This window comes from Uloborus diversus, chromosome 1 (assembly GCF_026930045.1).
Source record: "Uloborus diversus isolate 005 chromosome 1, Udiv.v.3.1, whole genome shotgun sequence".
Classification (NCBI taxonomy): domain Eukaryota; kingdom Metazoa; phylum Arthropoda; class Arachnida; order Araneae; family Uloboridae; genus Uloborus; species Uloborus diversus.
The window spans coordinates 231,665,396-231,678,131 of NC_072731.1; the positions used below are offsets into that span (position 1 = coordinate 231,665,396).

Here is a 12,736-nt window from a genome sequence, read left to right on the forward strand (position 1 = left end):
TGAGGCTCTGGGAATGTCGTTTAATCGTTTAACTCTGCTTCGGAAAATAGGGAGGGGTAATTGGCGCTAAGTTGAGTTAAGAAACTTTCTTAGTAGTTTTTCAAAAATATTCCAATTAAAATCCGAGCCAATAACGAGTCTATTTTTCACTAAACTCCCCTAAAACAGGTAAACATAGTCAAGGTCACAGCTCAACTAACCAGAGCTGCACTATATTCTTTAAACTTGGAAAAGCAATTGACTTATCATTTCAACATGCTAACAGTTCAACCCTTCCTCTAATTGCAAATAAATTTAATTCACTTTTGTGAAAGAACATACGCTATGGCACGATTGCCACGGATCAACCACCCTTTGAATAAAACATCGGACACGAAATCGGAGGCAGCTTTATTCGGAACCCGACTCCGCTAAAAGCGCTCCAAGTACATGCGTATTACGTGCCAGTTAAATTCGTGAGTCTGAAAGTTCTGTGGCTGGTCACAAGCAGTTTCCACAGGTACAGACATCCTGGAGACTTCCCTCTCTTTCAGATTTTTACCTGAATTGTGGAGGAGGTGCTGCCGTCCTTCGAGGAAATGTCGGACTCGTCTCCATTAGTGCGCCTCATTTTCTCAATAGTAGGCTTGCCAGACGTCCCGATTTGACCAGGACAGACTCGGTTTTCAGACGAAATCCCGGTATTCCCGGTTTACTTCATGTCCCGGAAAAAGATAAATTTGATTACAAATGACCAAAGTCTAAAAATAATAAATTGCAAAGGATTATTTAAGATAAAAACTTTATCATTTGCAATATTATTTTTTAAAATTAATACCGGATTAACTGGTGAGATCTTTTACAGCAAGATAAATCCCCCCCCCCCCCCACACACACACAAACACAAAATAAAGTCTTATAAAATGAAAAGTATATTTAAATATTGTTTACCTTTTTATTCATCATTCAAAGTGTTTTTTCTATTTAAAAACTTTTTTTTCATCTAAGAAGTGAAATGTGCAAATTTGATCTACTTGTGTCATTTTTTATCACCCCTGTTTTAAGTTCACATTTAGTAACCACTAGCTGCGTTGCCCGGTTTTGCTCGGTCTACCTTGAAAATAAAAAGTGTGTCAAAAGTGACGGTATATTCAACAATCAGGCGTAAAAAATAAATAAAAAAAAGCATCATGATTTCCCTTCCAAACAATGACGACAGATATTAAAATACTTTTAAGAAATTAAATCCAAAAAGATGGATTTAAAATACGTAACCATGGAAACACAAAATAAAATAAGTTTAAGGAATTAAAATGCGAAAGAAAATGGTTCACAATTTGAATAGAATCGAGATTTCTTAAACTTGATTTAAAAAGCCTTGTAACTTTTTTTCCTTTCGAGATAAAAGCTTATTTTTTCGACCATAGGTCGAGTTAGATCTGGAGTAAAATAGGTCGCTTTTCCCAATGGCGTCAAAAAGAAAGCTGTGGGACAATTCCTTCACTTTTTATTGATTTATTTAATGAAGAAAGTAGTGCCTAAATTTCAGCTAAGCCTAAAAAAATTCGAGCAAAAAACGCAAATAACTCCCGCCATAATAAAGTTACAGCATTGAAACAAATTGCGTAGAACGCGGAAAATTCTACCCTTTCTAACGATATGTAATATTAGTATGTGCAAGTAATTTTTCACCCCCATATTTGAGAATTTGTGTGAAAATTGGACGTAAATTGGAATAAAAAAAAAGAACTATTCATCGAATTTTATTCGAACTGGTCTACAAACCTTCTCAGGACTTAAAGAAACAAACTGTGAAAATTTCAGCGCAATCGGTCGGGTAGTTCTTGAGTTTTCGGAGTTCAAACACACAGACGCTTTTTGGGAACTTCATTTTATACTATGTAGAGATTTATTCATAGCATTGAGAATAAATTGCCCTATAAAACATTCGAAAAATCAGCTACAGGTGTACACCCTTTTGAATACTAGCGACGCTGGGAGGGGATGGAAACATTACGGTGTCCCTGTTGAACATGTCAGAAATCTGGCAAGCCTACTCAATAGCAACTCTCTTCTGCCTTATTTCCAACAAGCAGCAGCGAGAAGGGTTTGGGACTCCTAAGTTGAATTATTAACAGCGGCCAGAACTTTAAAACACATTTAGTGTTGTTATTGAATTTTTTAGGTATACGACAGATTGTACGCTTCATATGAGAACAGATCTCTTCTGACGTGCTACACGTGCATGCTTCAACCAAAAAGCAGAGGCAAAGTAACACTGAGGTCCAGAAATCCTTTCGATCCTCCAATCATCGATCCAAATTATTTCGAAGATGAGAGAGATTTAGATGCCGTCGTGGAAGGTAAATTTTTGTGTTTGCCGTTGTAATGGATGACACGAAAGTTTTGATTATACTCTAGCCAAGACTTTTAAAAACAATGTTTGTTTCAAACACTTAATACACGAATCTCTAATGTTTCTGAAAAATATTTATCTATTTTAAATACTTAAGTTAATACTATAATTAAACGTCATAGACATAGGTTCTTAATTTTTCCCCAAGCAATATTTTCATTCTAGGTCATTACTTGCTATAGACTACATTAGAATAACAGTGCTCTCTACTTTTTAGTACTCAGGATCCAGTTTTCAATCATAATTTTTATCGCGCATACTTGGCGCATATTTGACTTCCTCATAAAATATCAACACATAAAATGAAGTATTTTGAGTATTGATTTTTAAATGGAAATATGCTTACCAAAAACAGCGTGACATGTGACAATGGAAGAAGAGAGGTGTAGAATGATACTTTGTGACAAAGAGGTGCGGAGGTAAAATGTGTTGAAAGAAAAATGTGATACTATTTATGGACAGCGTCTAATGACAATGTACAAGATATTGTTTAGTTAATGCATTTTAATGGTTTAATGGACGTTTATTTACCTTAGGTAAAACCATCATTAACTGACACTGGACAAGTAGTTGACAATTAAGATGAAAAAATAAATTTAAAAAACTAAATATAAAATTGTGTGAAAATTACAAAATTATAAAAAGGTGTTTAAATTTGCTATGCTTATCTTTCAGCTTATTTTTATCTGATCTTTTGATGCTTTTGTTTTTCATGTTGAATTGTTCTTTTTAAGTGTCAATTAATTGAGTAGTGCCAACGAAGTTTTACCTAACACTAGAAAAAAAAAAAAAAAAACATTTTCACAAATTAGCAATGAAAGTTTGCAAAAGGATCGGAACCAGCAAACCGATGAGGGATTTGGGAGTGAGACTAGCACGAACGATGTATCCAGGGTGTGAACAGTACGCACTTGACGACGACTTGTACTTCAGATGTCAGGCGAGGTCTGTGAGCATAAGCATCTACCATCCTACCAGTACGGCCAAAATGGGAGACCCTAGAGATCCAACAACAGTTGTGGATCCGCAACTTAGGTGAGTTTTATTGGGGTTCTGCTCCCATCCTTTAACCGCCCCTCTCCCCAAATACATATGAGGCAGTGAGAAACAAGGGAATGCAAATGGAAAAATTAAAAATTTGGAGATAACCAGTACAAATGGTAGGTGGACTTCTCCTCTGTCTTGTGGCAAGAGATTGTACTAGTAACCCTGGCAGGTGCTGCTATACAGCATGATTTAGAAAAAAATTTCAATGAAAGCCTACCCAGGATCTGATCTTTAAAAGCAATTTACTCGAAACTTAAAATATACATTACTTACATCCCTCATTGCCTCATATGTCGCGGTTCGAATGAGAGGGTTGTGGACACCACCCTAACTTAGTTTCTAGTAATTTATGTCTTTGTCAAAGCACCAGCAAAAGAAATCAAAAGTCATCAAATTTTAATTCCAAGATAAGTATTCATTTAAACTTGGGTAGCTTTTTCTTTATATGCATCATTTTTTATCCGAATCAAGAAAAAATCGGGGTAAGAATTTCTTTGCCATTACAAATAACGAGTGAAAAGCCAGTCTGAAACATCCAATTTCGACCAAAAATGTTGGTGTACAAAAGCATGCTGCTGTACATCATACAAATAAATCCTACATATTCTATCTACGAAATTTCAACCTATGGGGTAACAATTTTCAAGTTATGCAACATTCAAACTGCGTCCGCACATCACGTTCGCCACGTCAAGCGGACACACTTACGTTTTCCGAACAGGGGGAAGCATTCATACATTGGAACGCGCGTAAAGCACATGTCGATACTCTCACCCAATAACGAAAGCGCACTCATCTCGTGGAGACCAATGAAATGCGACGCCCAACTCTACGGACGTCAGAGCCGTCAGATATCTGGCTTCTAGGCACGTTGACGGGTCCCGCACAAAACGGCTTGCTGTCATGGCAACGCCGGCCGAAAACTGGTTTTAGGGAGAAAAGTATACGTCGGTGACGGATGTGCGGACGCAATGCGAATGTTGCATTAGCCGAGATTCATACGTACATGCAAACGTCATGCCATAACTCGTTAAAATGACTCAGAGATGGTCAAAATGGATATTACGGTTGCTTTTAGTTACTTTTTTTTTTTTTGAAAATCAATTTGAAGGTGATTAAAATAAAAATTTGGATTGAAATTTGAGTTTGAATTTTTCTGTGTACCTCTTTTATCCCTACATAGATTGTTTCAAAACTCATAGACAAAATTTGAAGAGCGGTGAAAAAGCATCTGAACAAACAAGAATCATTTTGGAATATGGTAGCAAACGCAGTTGTCGCTTTACACACACACACATCGCACACACATGCAAAACAGGTCACAAATGTATTTCACAAAAACGATTTCCCACAACATTTTTCATTTTGAGAAAAGTTCAAAGCAGATTTTGAAATGTGAAGCCAGCAGCAGCATTACATGTGGAAATTTTTTGCCGGTAATTTAAAACGATGACATTTGGTGCTTATCTAAATTCTCAAAATCAATTAACAGATGCGGTAGTGTTTTATCTCACAAAGGCACGACAGCATCTATTTGCTAGTTTTGGAATTTAGTAGAACATCAAATATGATTTTTAAAAAAACGGCAAAAATGTCCCCCTTGGCAAATTGATCCTGGTTGACTGTACAGTGTACAGTAGTATTTCTTCTTACTAAACAGTTCTAGTATAGTATTACATTTTGATTTTTTCCAGAGTGAAGAATATTAGTGGACTTCGTGTAGTTGATGCGTCCATTATGCCCATCATCACTTCTGGAAACACCAATGCTCCTACCATTATGATTGGTGAAAAAGCTTCGGACATCATCAAAAGTACAATCTCGTGCTCTGACAAGGGGGATCGCGATGATGGCAGCAGATATTCCTCTACAAGTCTTGTTACGGATGCTAACCAGTTTGAAAGCGAAGTTACAACTCTTTCCGATTCTGATGATAATGATTACGAAACTACATCGGAAGAAATGTTTGAGTCTTCTACTGATGACGATAGTACTGCTGAAGATTCAGCAGAAACAACTGAGCCATTTGTTAATCAAGTAATAGACGAAAAAGAGCAGTTATCTAAAAAGAACACTAAGAACTCAAATTTTGGAAATCAAATGAATGATTTGCAAGAAAATGCTAACATAATGTGGAAAAACTATATAGAAGAATTTACGCGAAATATTAAGCCAATTCTTCTATTAGATAGAAGTTCTTCTGATGTACAAGCACGGATTCCAACGCAAGAAAGAAGCAAATCGATTATATTTTCCGATCTGAGAGCAAAAATTACAAACTTGACTTCTAATGTAAATACCTTCGATCTACAAAACAACAGTTTTAAAGGAAATCAAAGAAATAAAAATGAAATAGTATAATCAAGAATTTTGTGAACAAAACTGATTTCTCATATGTCATGTAGCTGTAAAACATTTTGCCAATAAAGATTGTGTGTGTGTGTTCAAGAAAGGCTTCATTGGGTTCACTGTTAAACAGGCTTGTAGTTTTGGCTGGACAAAACCCATTTTGCCATGTCACTGGCAAAAACCGGTTAAAACCGGCTAAAACTGGATTTAACCACCATGGAGCTGGCCAAAACGGTATTGTATAAAAGCACACTAATATGTGTATACATACAGCTTGTATGCATAATATTGCACATTTTAATACATGATTAAAAGAAATACGATGTGTTTTTATCATAACTGAAATGATTTTTAAAACTGATTTATTGATTAAATACAACTATTCTTTTACATTAAAAATTATTCACAACGAAGATAAAGGGACACTCATATAGTAGGAATACTAAACAGCCTACAATATAAACTCATAGCTATTCTTCACAAAACTTGTAACATGTATTCAACGTATTAAAAAATAAGTAATTTACTTTGATTAAATTTGAAATTCATTTTGTGCGCATAAAACATTGAAACAAGTATTTATTGGGCAATTACTGTTGGGGAATAATACATGCTTTAATATACTATCAAAGCACAACAGTTAATCCCATTTTTAATTAACAGTTACTTGAATAAAATAAAAAACGTAGCATAACACACGGGACATTTTTTCGAGAACCGCCCCATTAACAATGAATTTCTAAGTAAAAGTTTGCCTACATTTTAGCATTAATTAGTTAAGTTAAAAGGGATAACCCAAAAACAAATTTCTATTATAAATATACTTTGTGCATAGTAATTTATCTATCTATAATTTTTTCCCCAGTCCCTTTTCTCCCATTTTCTGAGTTTTCAAGCAGAATTTTCTCTTTTTATAAAAAAAAAAATTGTCACACATGATGATAGAAGTTTTACAATGACAATTTGAAATCCTGGAATACAAATTTTGACTATCAAGCACTAGGTTTGTGCTAGGCTCTTGCTGCTCTTTTTTTTATTTAAATTTTTGTTAAAAACTATTAATTAACTGACATTTTTCAGCACCCTTTTCATTTTTTAAAGATATGATTATCAAAAAACTAGTTTAATAACTTTTATTTTATTGTATCTAGTTATTTTTCAACTGCCATTAATTCATATCGATGGTGATTGTGGAAAGTAAATGAATAGGAAGAAAATAACCATTTTAATCCTTTTTTTAAAATTCATTTCGAAAATATGTTCTTAGAGAAGTTGACTGAATACTTTCATCAGTTGACGTTACGTTGTATCTTTTTTGTTCAGTGGATCAATTTTACATCTTCCAAATATAAAAAACACCAATTCCCAAGAAAGTTCAATATTTGTTATTTTTTCTTCCAATTTTTAATTACTCTTTTCATGCATGAATTGTAGCTCTTATATATCCTAAGTCTATTTCATGTGAATGCGTAATGTATTTATTCAGAATAAACCAAATGAAAAAACGCTTAATGATGCAACCTTATTCTTGTCTCTTTGAATAATTTTATTGTTACTAACAACTACAGGCAATTTGAATTTTATCATGTTTATATATTACTAAATTGGAAAATATATTTATTCATCCATTTATACCAAGTGTAAACAAAAATAATAGACACATTCTTCTCATTGACGGATACAGACGATCCTATTGGGAGGGGCGATTGCGTAATGCATTAAAGGGGAGGAGGGGAGCAATGAAAATAAAATTAAAAAAAAGTTCAATAACTAAAGCTTGCTTTTTTTTAAATATTTTTTTGAATAATGTGTATCATTCAAAGAGTTTGAATGAAAGTTATAAGTGTTTCGAGTACCCCCAGAATAAAAAAATTAAAAAAAAAAGAGTTTCTATTAATATATTCTGGATCTATTATCTAAATTAGACCCATCAACTTTTGATTCGTTTGAGGATTTGTGAAGTTTTTTCGGTAGATATTCAGGTCCTCAATTGTACTTTTTTCCTTATAAAAGACAGGTTGCTGTATTAAGATGGCATCTCTTTTTACCAGTTTTCGTTCCGAACATAATGAAATACTACAATTGCATTCTGTAAATACAGTTTGAAGATAGTTATGGATCTGTTTGCTGATTGAGCTGTTTAATATTCAAGCATAAGTAGACGTGTTTGCTGGCTCTCCCCCGAAAATTTTTGTTTGGAACGCATTTTTAGACTATTTGGTGGTTAATAAGAGGAAGGGAGGTTTGGAGGTCCCTCTCCAGAATTTTTTTGAAATTTAAGGCTTTATTTGCGAAAACGCAATTGTTTGCTATTTTTTTTTTTCTTTGAAGGGAAAGGATGAGATCCAGGAATTCTCCCCAATCGTTTTTTGATATTAGAGCTTCAAAAATGCAATTTCAGATATCTTAGTGATGCTAAAAACCAAGGGGTTCGGGAGTTTTCTCCCGGAATTTTTTTTGAAATTGAAGTCCTAAAAACGCAATTGTAGGCCATCTTTGATGATGTAGCAGAAGACATGGGGTTCAGAACTTTTCCCCGGAGAGTTTTCGATGTGGAGAGTTCCAGAACCGTTGTTTTAGACGATCTTTCATGAGAGGTTGCAAGGACATGGGGGCTCCTCTCCGGAAAATTTTTCGAAATTATAGTCCTGAAAACGCAGTTGTAAGCCATCGTTTATGACACCGGGGGAAGGAACGGGGTTTGCGATTTTCCATCGGTCATTCTTCGAAATTGGAGCCTTGAAAACTGATGGTTGGTCATCTTTCGTAGCGTTAAGGGAAAGGGATGGAGTCAGTTATCCTTCAACTTTTCAATATTGAAACTTCAAAAACGTAATGTAAGTGGGTCTTCATTGATGTTAGGAGAAGGACTCGAGATCGAGGGCTCTCCTCCAGATTTTTTTCGGAATTGAAGTTCTAAAGGCGTAATTGAAGGCCATACGACATTTTCGAAAAAGTGTTCGATTCCTGCGAATTTTTCGAAATTGAAGCTCCTAAAATTCAAAATTTTTGCCAATCTTCGATGACATTGGAGAGAGGGGGTTGAGGGACTCTCCCCTGGAAAGTTTTTGGAAAGTCGTAAAACTACAGCAGTTGTAGGCGATTTTTCGTGATGTTTTGGGAGGAGGAGAGTTTGGTGACCTTTTCCCGTTAATTTTTTGAATTAACAAACCTTTTTGGGGGGGGGGGGCACTCACCCCAATGTCGCCCCCTCTGTGGATCCGCCACTGAGTCTTCTTTTCTTTCCTTTATGCTTTATAAGTTTGCACTATACAGGGTGTCCCAAAAGGTCGTTTACAAACTTAACATGCAAGTCTGTCATATCATGATGAACAAGATTTACATAGGAACATGTGCTTGCAAACGCAATGTTGGCGCACTACATGCACTAAAGTCAGACACTAACGGATACACGACATGTCGCATATCTCTTACACAAAGACGATTTTACACAAAATTTTAGTTTTTATGGAAAGCTTGAAGCAAATTGCTAAAATTTGCGACCCGCCAGCTCTCATAATCATGTTGCAACGACAACGCAGCTATCGGTGAAATCTTGTCGGAATAGATCGTTATTACGACGGTCGGTACTTTGTCGTTGCGACGCGTGTATGGCAGTTAAAGGCAACAAATTTCAACAACAGCTATTAGCCTTCCTTGACAACTAAAATGTTGCGTAAAATCATTTTTGTGTAATAAATATGCGACATGTGTGCATCCGTTAGTGTCTGACTTTGTGTGTATGTAGTGACCAACATTGTGTTTGTGAACGTATGTTACTATGTAAATCTTGTTAATCATGATATGACAGACGAGCATGTTAAGTTTGTAAACGACCTTTTGGGACACCCTGTATAATGCAAATAATCACATATGTATGTAAATGAAAAAGTCTATTTTTCATTTTTTCTCCTCCGTAAACAATAAATTTCACCTATTTAATTTTTTAAGTGCTTATATTATTGCTAATTATAAAAAATAAATTACGAAAAAAAAGAGAACTTTTCGTTAAGAGAGCTTTGCAACCTTACTTTTATATTTATTATTGACTAATACTTGTACTTCTGTCCACTAGATGGCAGCATCAATGATGAGAAAATCAAGCAAAAAAGCTGAGATATTGCACTATTTTACCAGACGTAGTTCGGTCTCTAACTGAATGTAGGGACGTCCGGGTGAAATAGTGCAATATCTTCGCATTTCAGCTTGATTTCCTTATTTTTTATGCTGCCATCTAGTGGATAGATGTACGAGTATCAATCTATAATAATTATGAAAAAATAAGATTGCATAGCCCTCTTAACGAAGGTTCGCTTTTTTTTTTCGTATTCATTTGTTCTTTATGATTAGCAGAAATATAAATATTTGAAAAATTACGTAGGTTAAATTTATTGTTTACGGTAAAATTATTGTAAGATTTCTATCATCATGCATGATAATTTTATTTTTATAAGAAGAGAAAATGTTGCTTGAAAACTCAGAAAAAAGGGGAGAAAGGGCTGGGAAAAAAATTGTTGATAAATAAATTACTATGCGCAATGTACATACATTTTATAATAGAAATAAACTTTGGACTATCCCTCTGGGCTTTCACTAAAAAAGACCAAAATCAAAATTCTATGAACTTTTTTTTTTTTTTTTTTTAATTTTGAAAGTTGAATTTAATTTGAATCATTCATTATTTGTAGTAAAACTGGTCTATTTATACCTATTACTAAAACTTAGCTAATATCATTGAATGAAAATAGCTAAAAAGTTGCTTTTTGATCTATTGTGGGAAACATATTATGTTTATAAATGTAGAGTAATTAAATTAATATCTACAAATGTTTGAAAATTAAAAAAATATAAATAAAAAAGATCCGATTTTTTTATTTAAAAAAATACGATTAAACTGTTTTTATACAGAATTTTCCTATTTTTCCTATTTTTAACTATTGGTGTTCATCAATTATTTACAAATACAAATACAAAAGTGACGACCAGCAACAGGCTCTGGGCCCAGCTAGACTGGTCCTAGTCAATTTACAATCCCCAGTGAAGGTCAACGGCCCTCTTAAAACCCTTGCTCATTACCACCTCTTCCGGTAAACTGTTCCAAGGTTCCACTGCCCTGCTAAAATAATAATTTTTCCTAACATCCATGTTAGCCTGAGATTTAAATAGCTTAAAACAATGACCCCTTGTCCTGTTTTCAGTGTTAAACTTCAGCCCTGTAACATCTTTCATTTTAATAAATTTAAACAACTGAATCATGTCCCCTCGGTCTCTTCTTTGCTCAAGACTGTACATTTTTAGCCTTCTAAGCCTTAAGTGAGGAAGTCCATTTATTAGCCTTGTAGCTCGCCTTTGAACCCTTTCCAATACATTAATGTCTTAAATTCCAATACATTATTGTCAACAATGTAATTTGTTGTAAACGAACTTGAAAATAAAAAACTTCAAAAACGTTTGTTGATTACTTTTAATTAACTGCCATTTTTCAGCACACTTTTCATTTTTAAATATATGATTATCAATAAACTAGTTTAATAATTTAGATTCTATTGTATTTAATTGTTTTTCACCTGGCATTAGATCATGAATGCTAATTGTAAAAAGTAAATGAATAAGAAGAAAATAATTCTTTCAATACTTTTTTATTCATTTCTGAAATATTTTGCAGCGAAGTTGAATGAACACTTTTCTCCGTTGAGGTTACTTTAACTTTTACGTCCAGAGGATTAATTTTACATCCTCCAAATGTAACAAACAGGGCCTGATTATAGCACAGGCCAACTAGGCCTGGGCCTGGGGCCCCATCTTCCTAAGGGGCCTCAAATTTCCTAAAGAATTATGCATAATAATTAAAAATAATAATTATAACTTATTAATTGCAAAAAACTTCCTTATAGAAGAATTTTTAATCATTCTGCTGCTAGCGAATTTACCATGTCACAACTATGAGGGGCCCTGAAGAGATTCATAAATGCACATGGTTAATGATTTATGTAAAATTCTGGGATAGACAAAGAGGCCCCAAAAAATGAATTCCGACAGGGACCAAACCTGTAACCACCGTATCCCACTATAGAGTCTTCAGGGGGCCTCCAAAATATTGTGGGCCTAGGGCCTCACTTTTAGTTAGTCGGGCCCTGGTAACAAATACCAATTCCCAAGAAAGTTCAATGTTTGTTATTTATTTTGCCCAATTTTTAATTACTCCTTACATGAATCGTAGCTCTTACATACTCTAAGTCTATTTCATGTGAATGTGCCATGTATTTATTCAGAACAACCCAAATGAAAAAAACGTTCAATATTGCTAACTTATCTTGTCTCTTTGAATAATTTATTTTTCTAGCAGCTATAGGCAATTTGAATTTCATCACATTTATATATTACTGAATTTGACAATTTATTTATTTATTCATACATTTACGCTATTTTTCATACATTTACGCAAAATGTAACCAACTATAATACACTCTTCTTCTCTTTCCTTTACAAAGATTGCGCTATCTAATGTAAATAATCATGTATATAAATGAAAAAGTCTATTTTTATTTTTTTTCCCGTAAACAATAAATTTAACCTACGTAATTTTTCAAACATTTATATTTCTACTAATTATACAGAATAAATGAATACGAAAAAAAGCGAACCTTCGTTAAGAGGGATGTGCAACCTTAATTTTATAATTATTATTTATTGATACTCATCCACTAGATGGCAGCATGAACGTTAAGAAAATCAAGCACAAAAATTCGAAGATATTGCATTATTTACAGGACACCTTCGTTCCCTAACCGAACGTGTCAATAAACAACAAACCGCAAACCTAATCAAACCGGTACTTAAGCAAATTTCTGCTTTATTCAGAAGAAACAGATTGTTAATGAGTTTTTACTATTGTTGATGAAGATACCACACCTTTTAGTTTTCTCTTTCTCTCTTCAAAATTTT

The 12,736-nt window shown here is 34.0% G+C and overlaps 1 protein-coding gene across 1 annotated transcript in view; it reads left to right on the forward strand.

The window, feature by feature from the left end:
• LOC129219264 (glucose dehydrogenase [FAD, quinone]-like) overlaps positions 1 to 9,907 on the forward strand; it is a 33,542-nt gene extending 23,635 nt beyond the window's left edge. Inside the window, exons 9-12 of the mRNA XM_054853595.1 lie at positions 2,165 to 2,342; positions 3,208 to 3,430; positions 5,137 to 5,636; positions 9,867 to 9,907. Coding sequence (XP_054709570.1) covers positions 2,165 to 2,342; positions 3,208 to 3,430; positions 5,137 to 5,636; positions 9,867 to 9,907 — 942 coding nt within the window. The remainder of the gene's footprint in view (positions 1 to 2,164; positions 2,343 to 3,207; positions 3,431 to 5,136; positions 5,637 to 9,866) is intronic.
• The last annotated feature ends 2,829 nt before the right edge of the window (positions 9,908 to 12,736 follow it).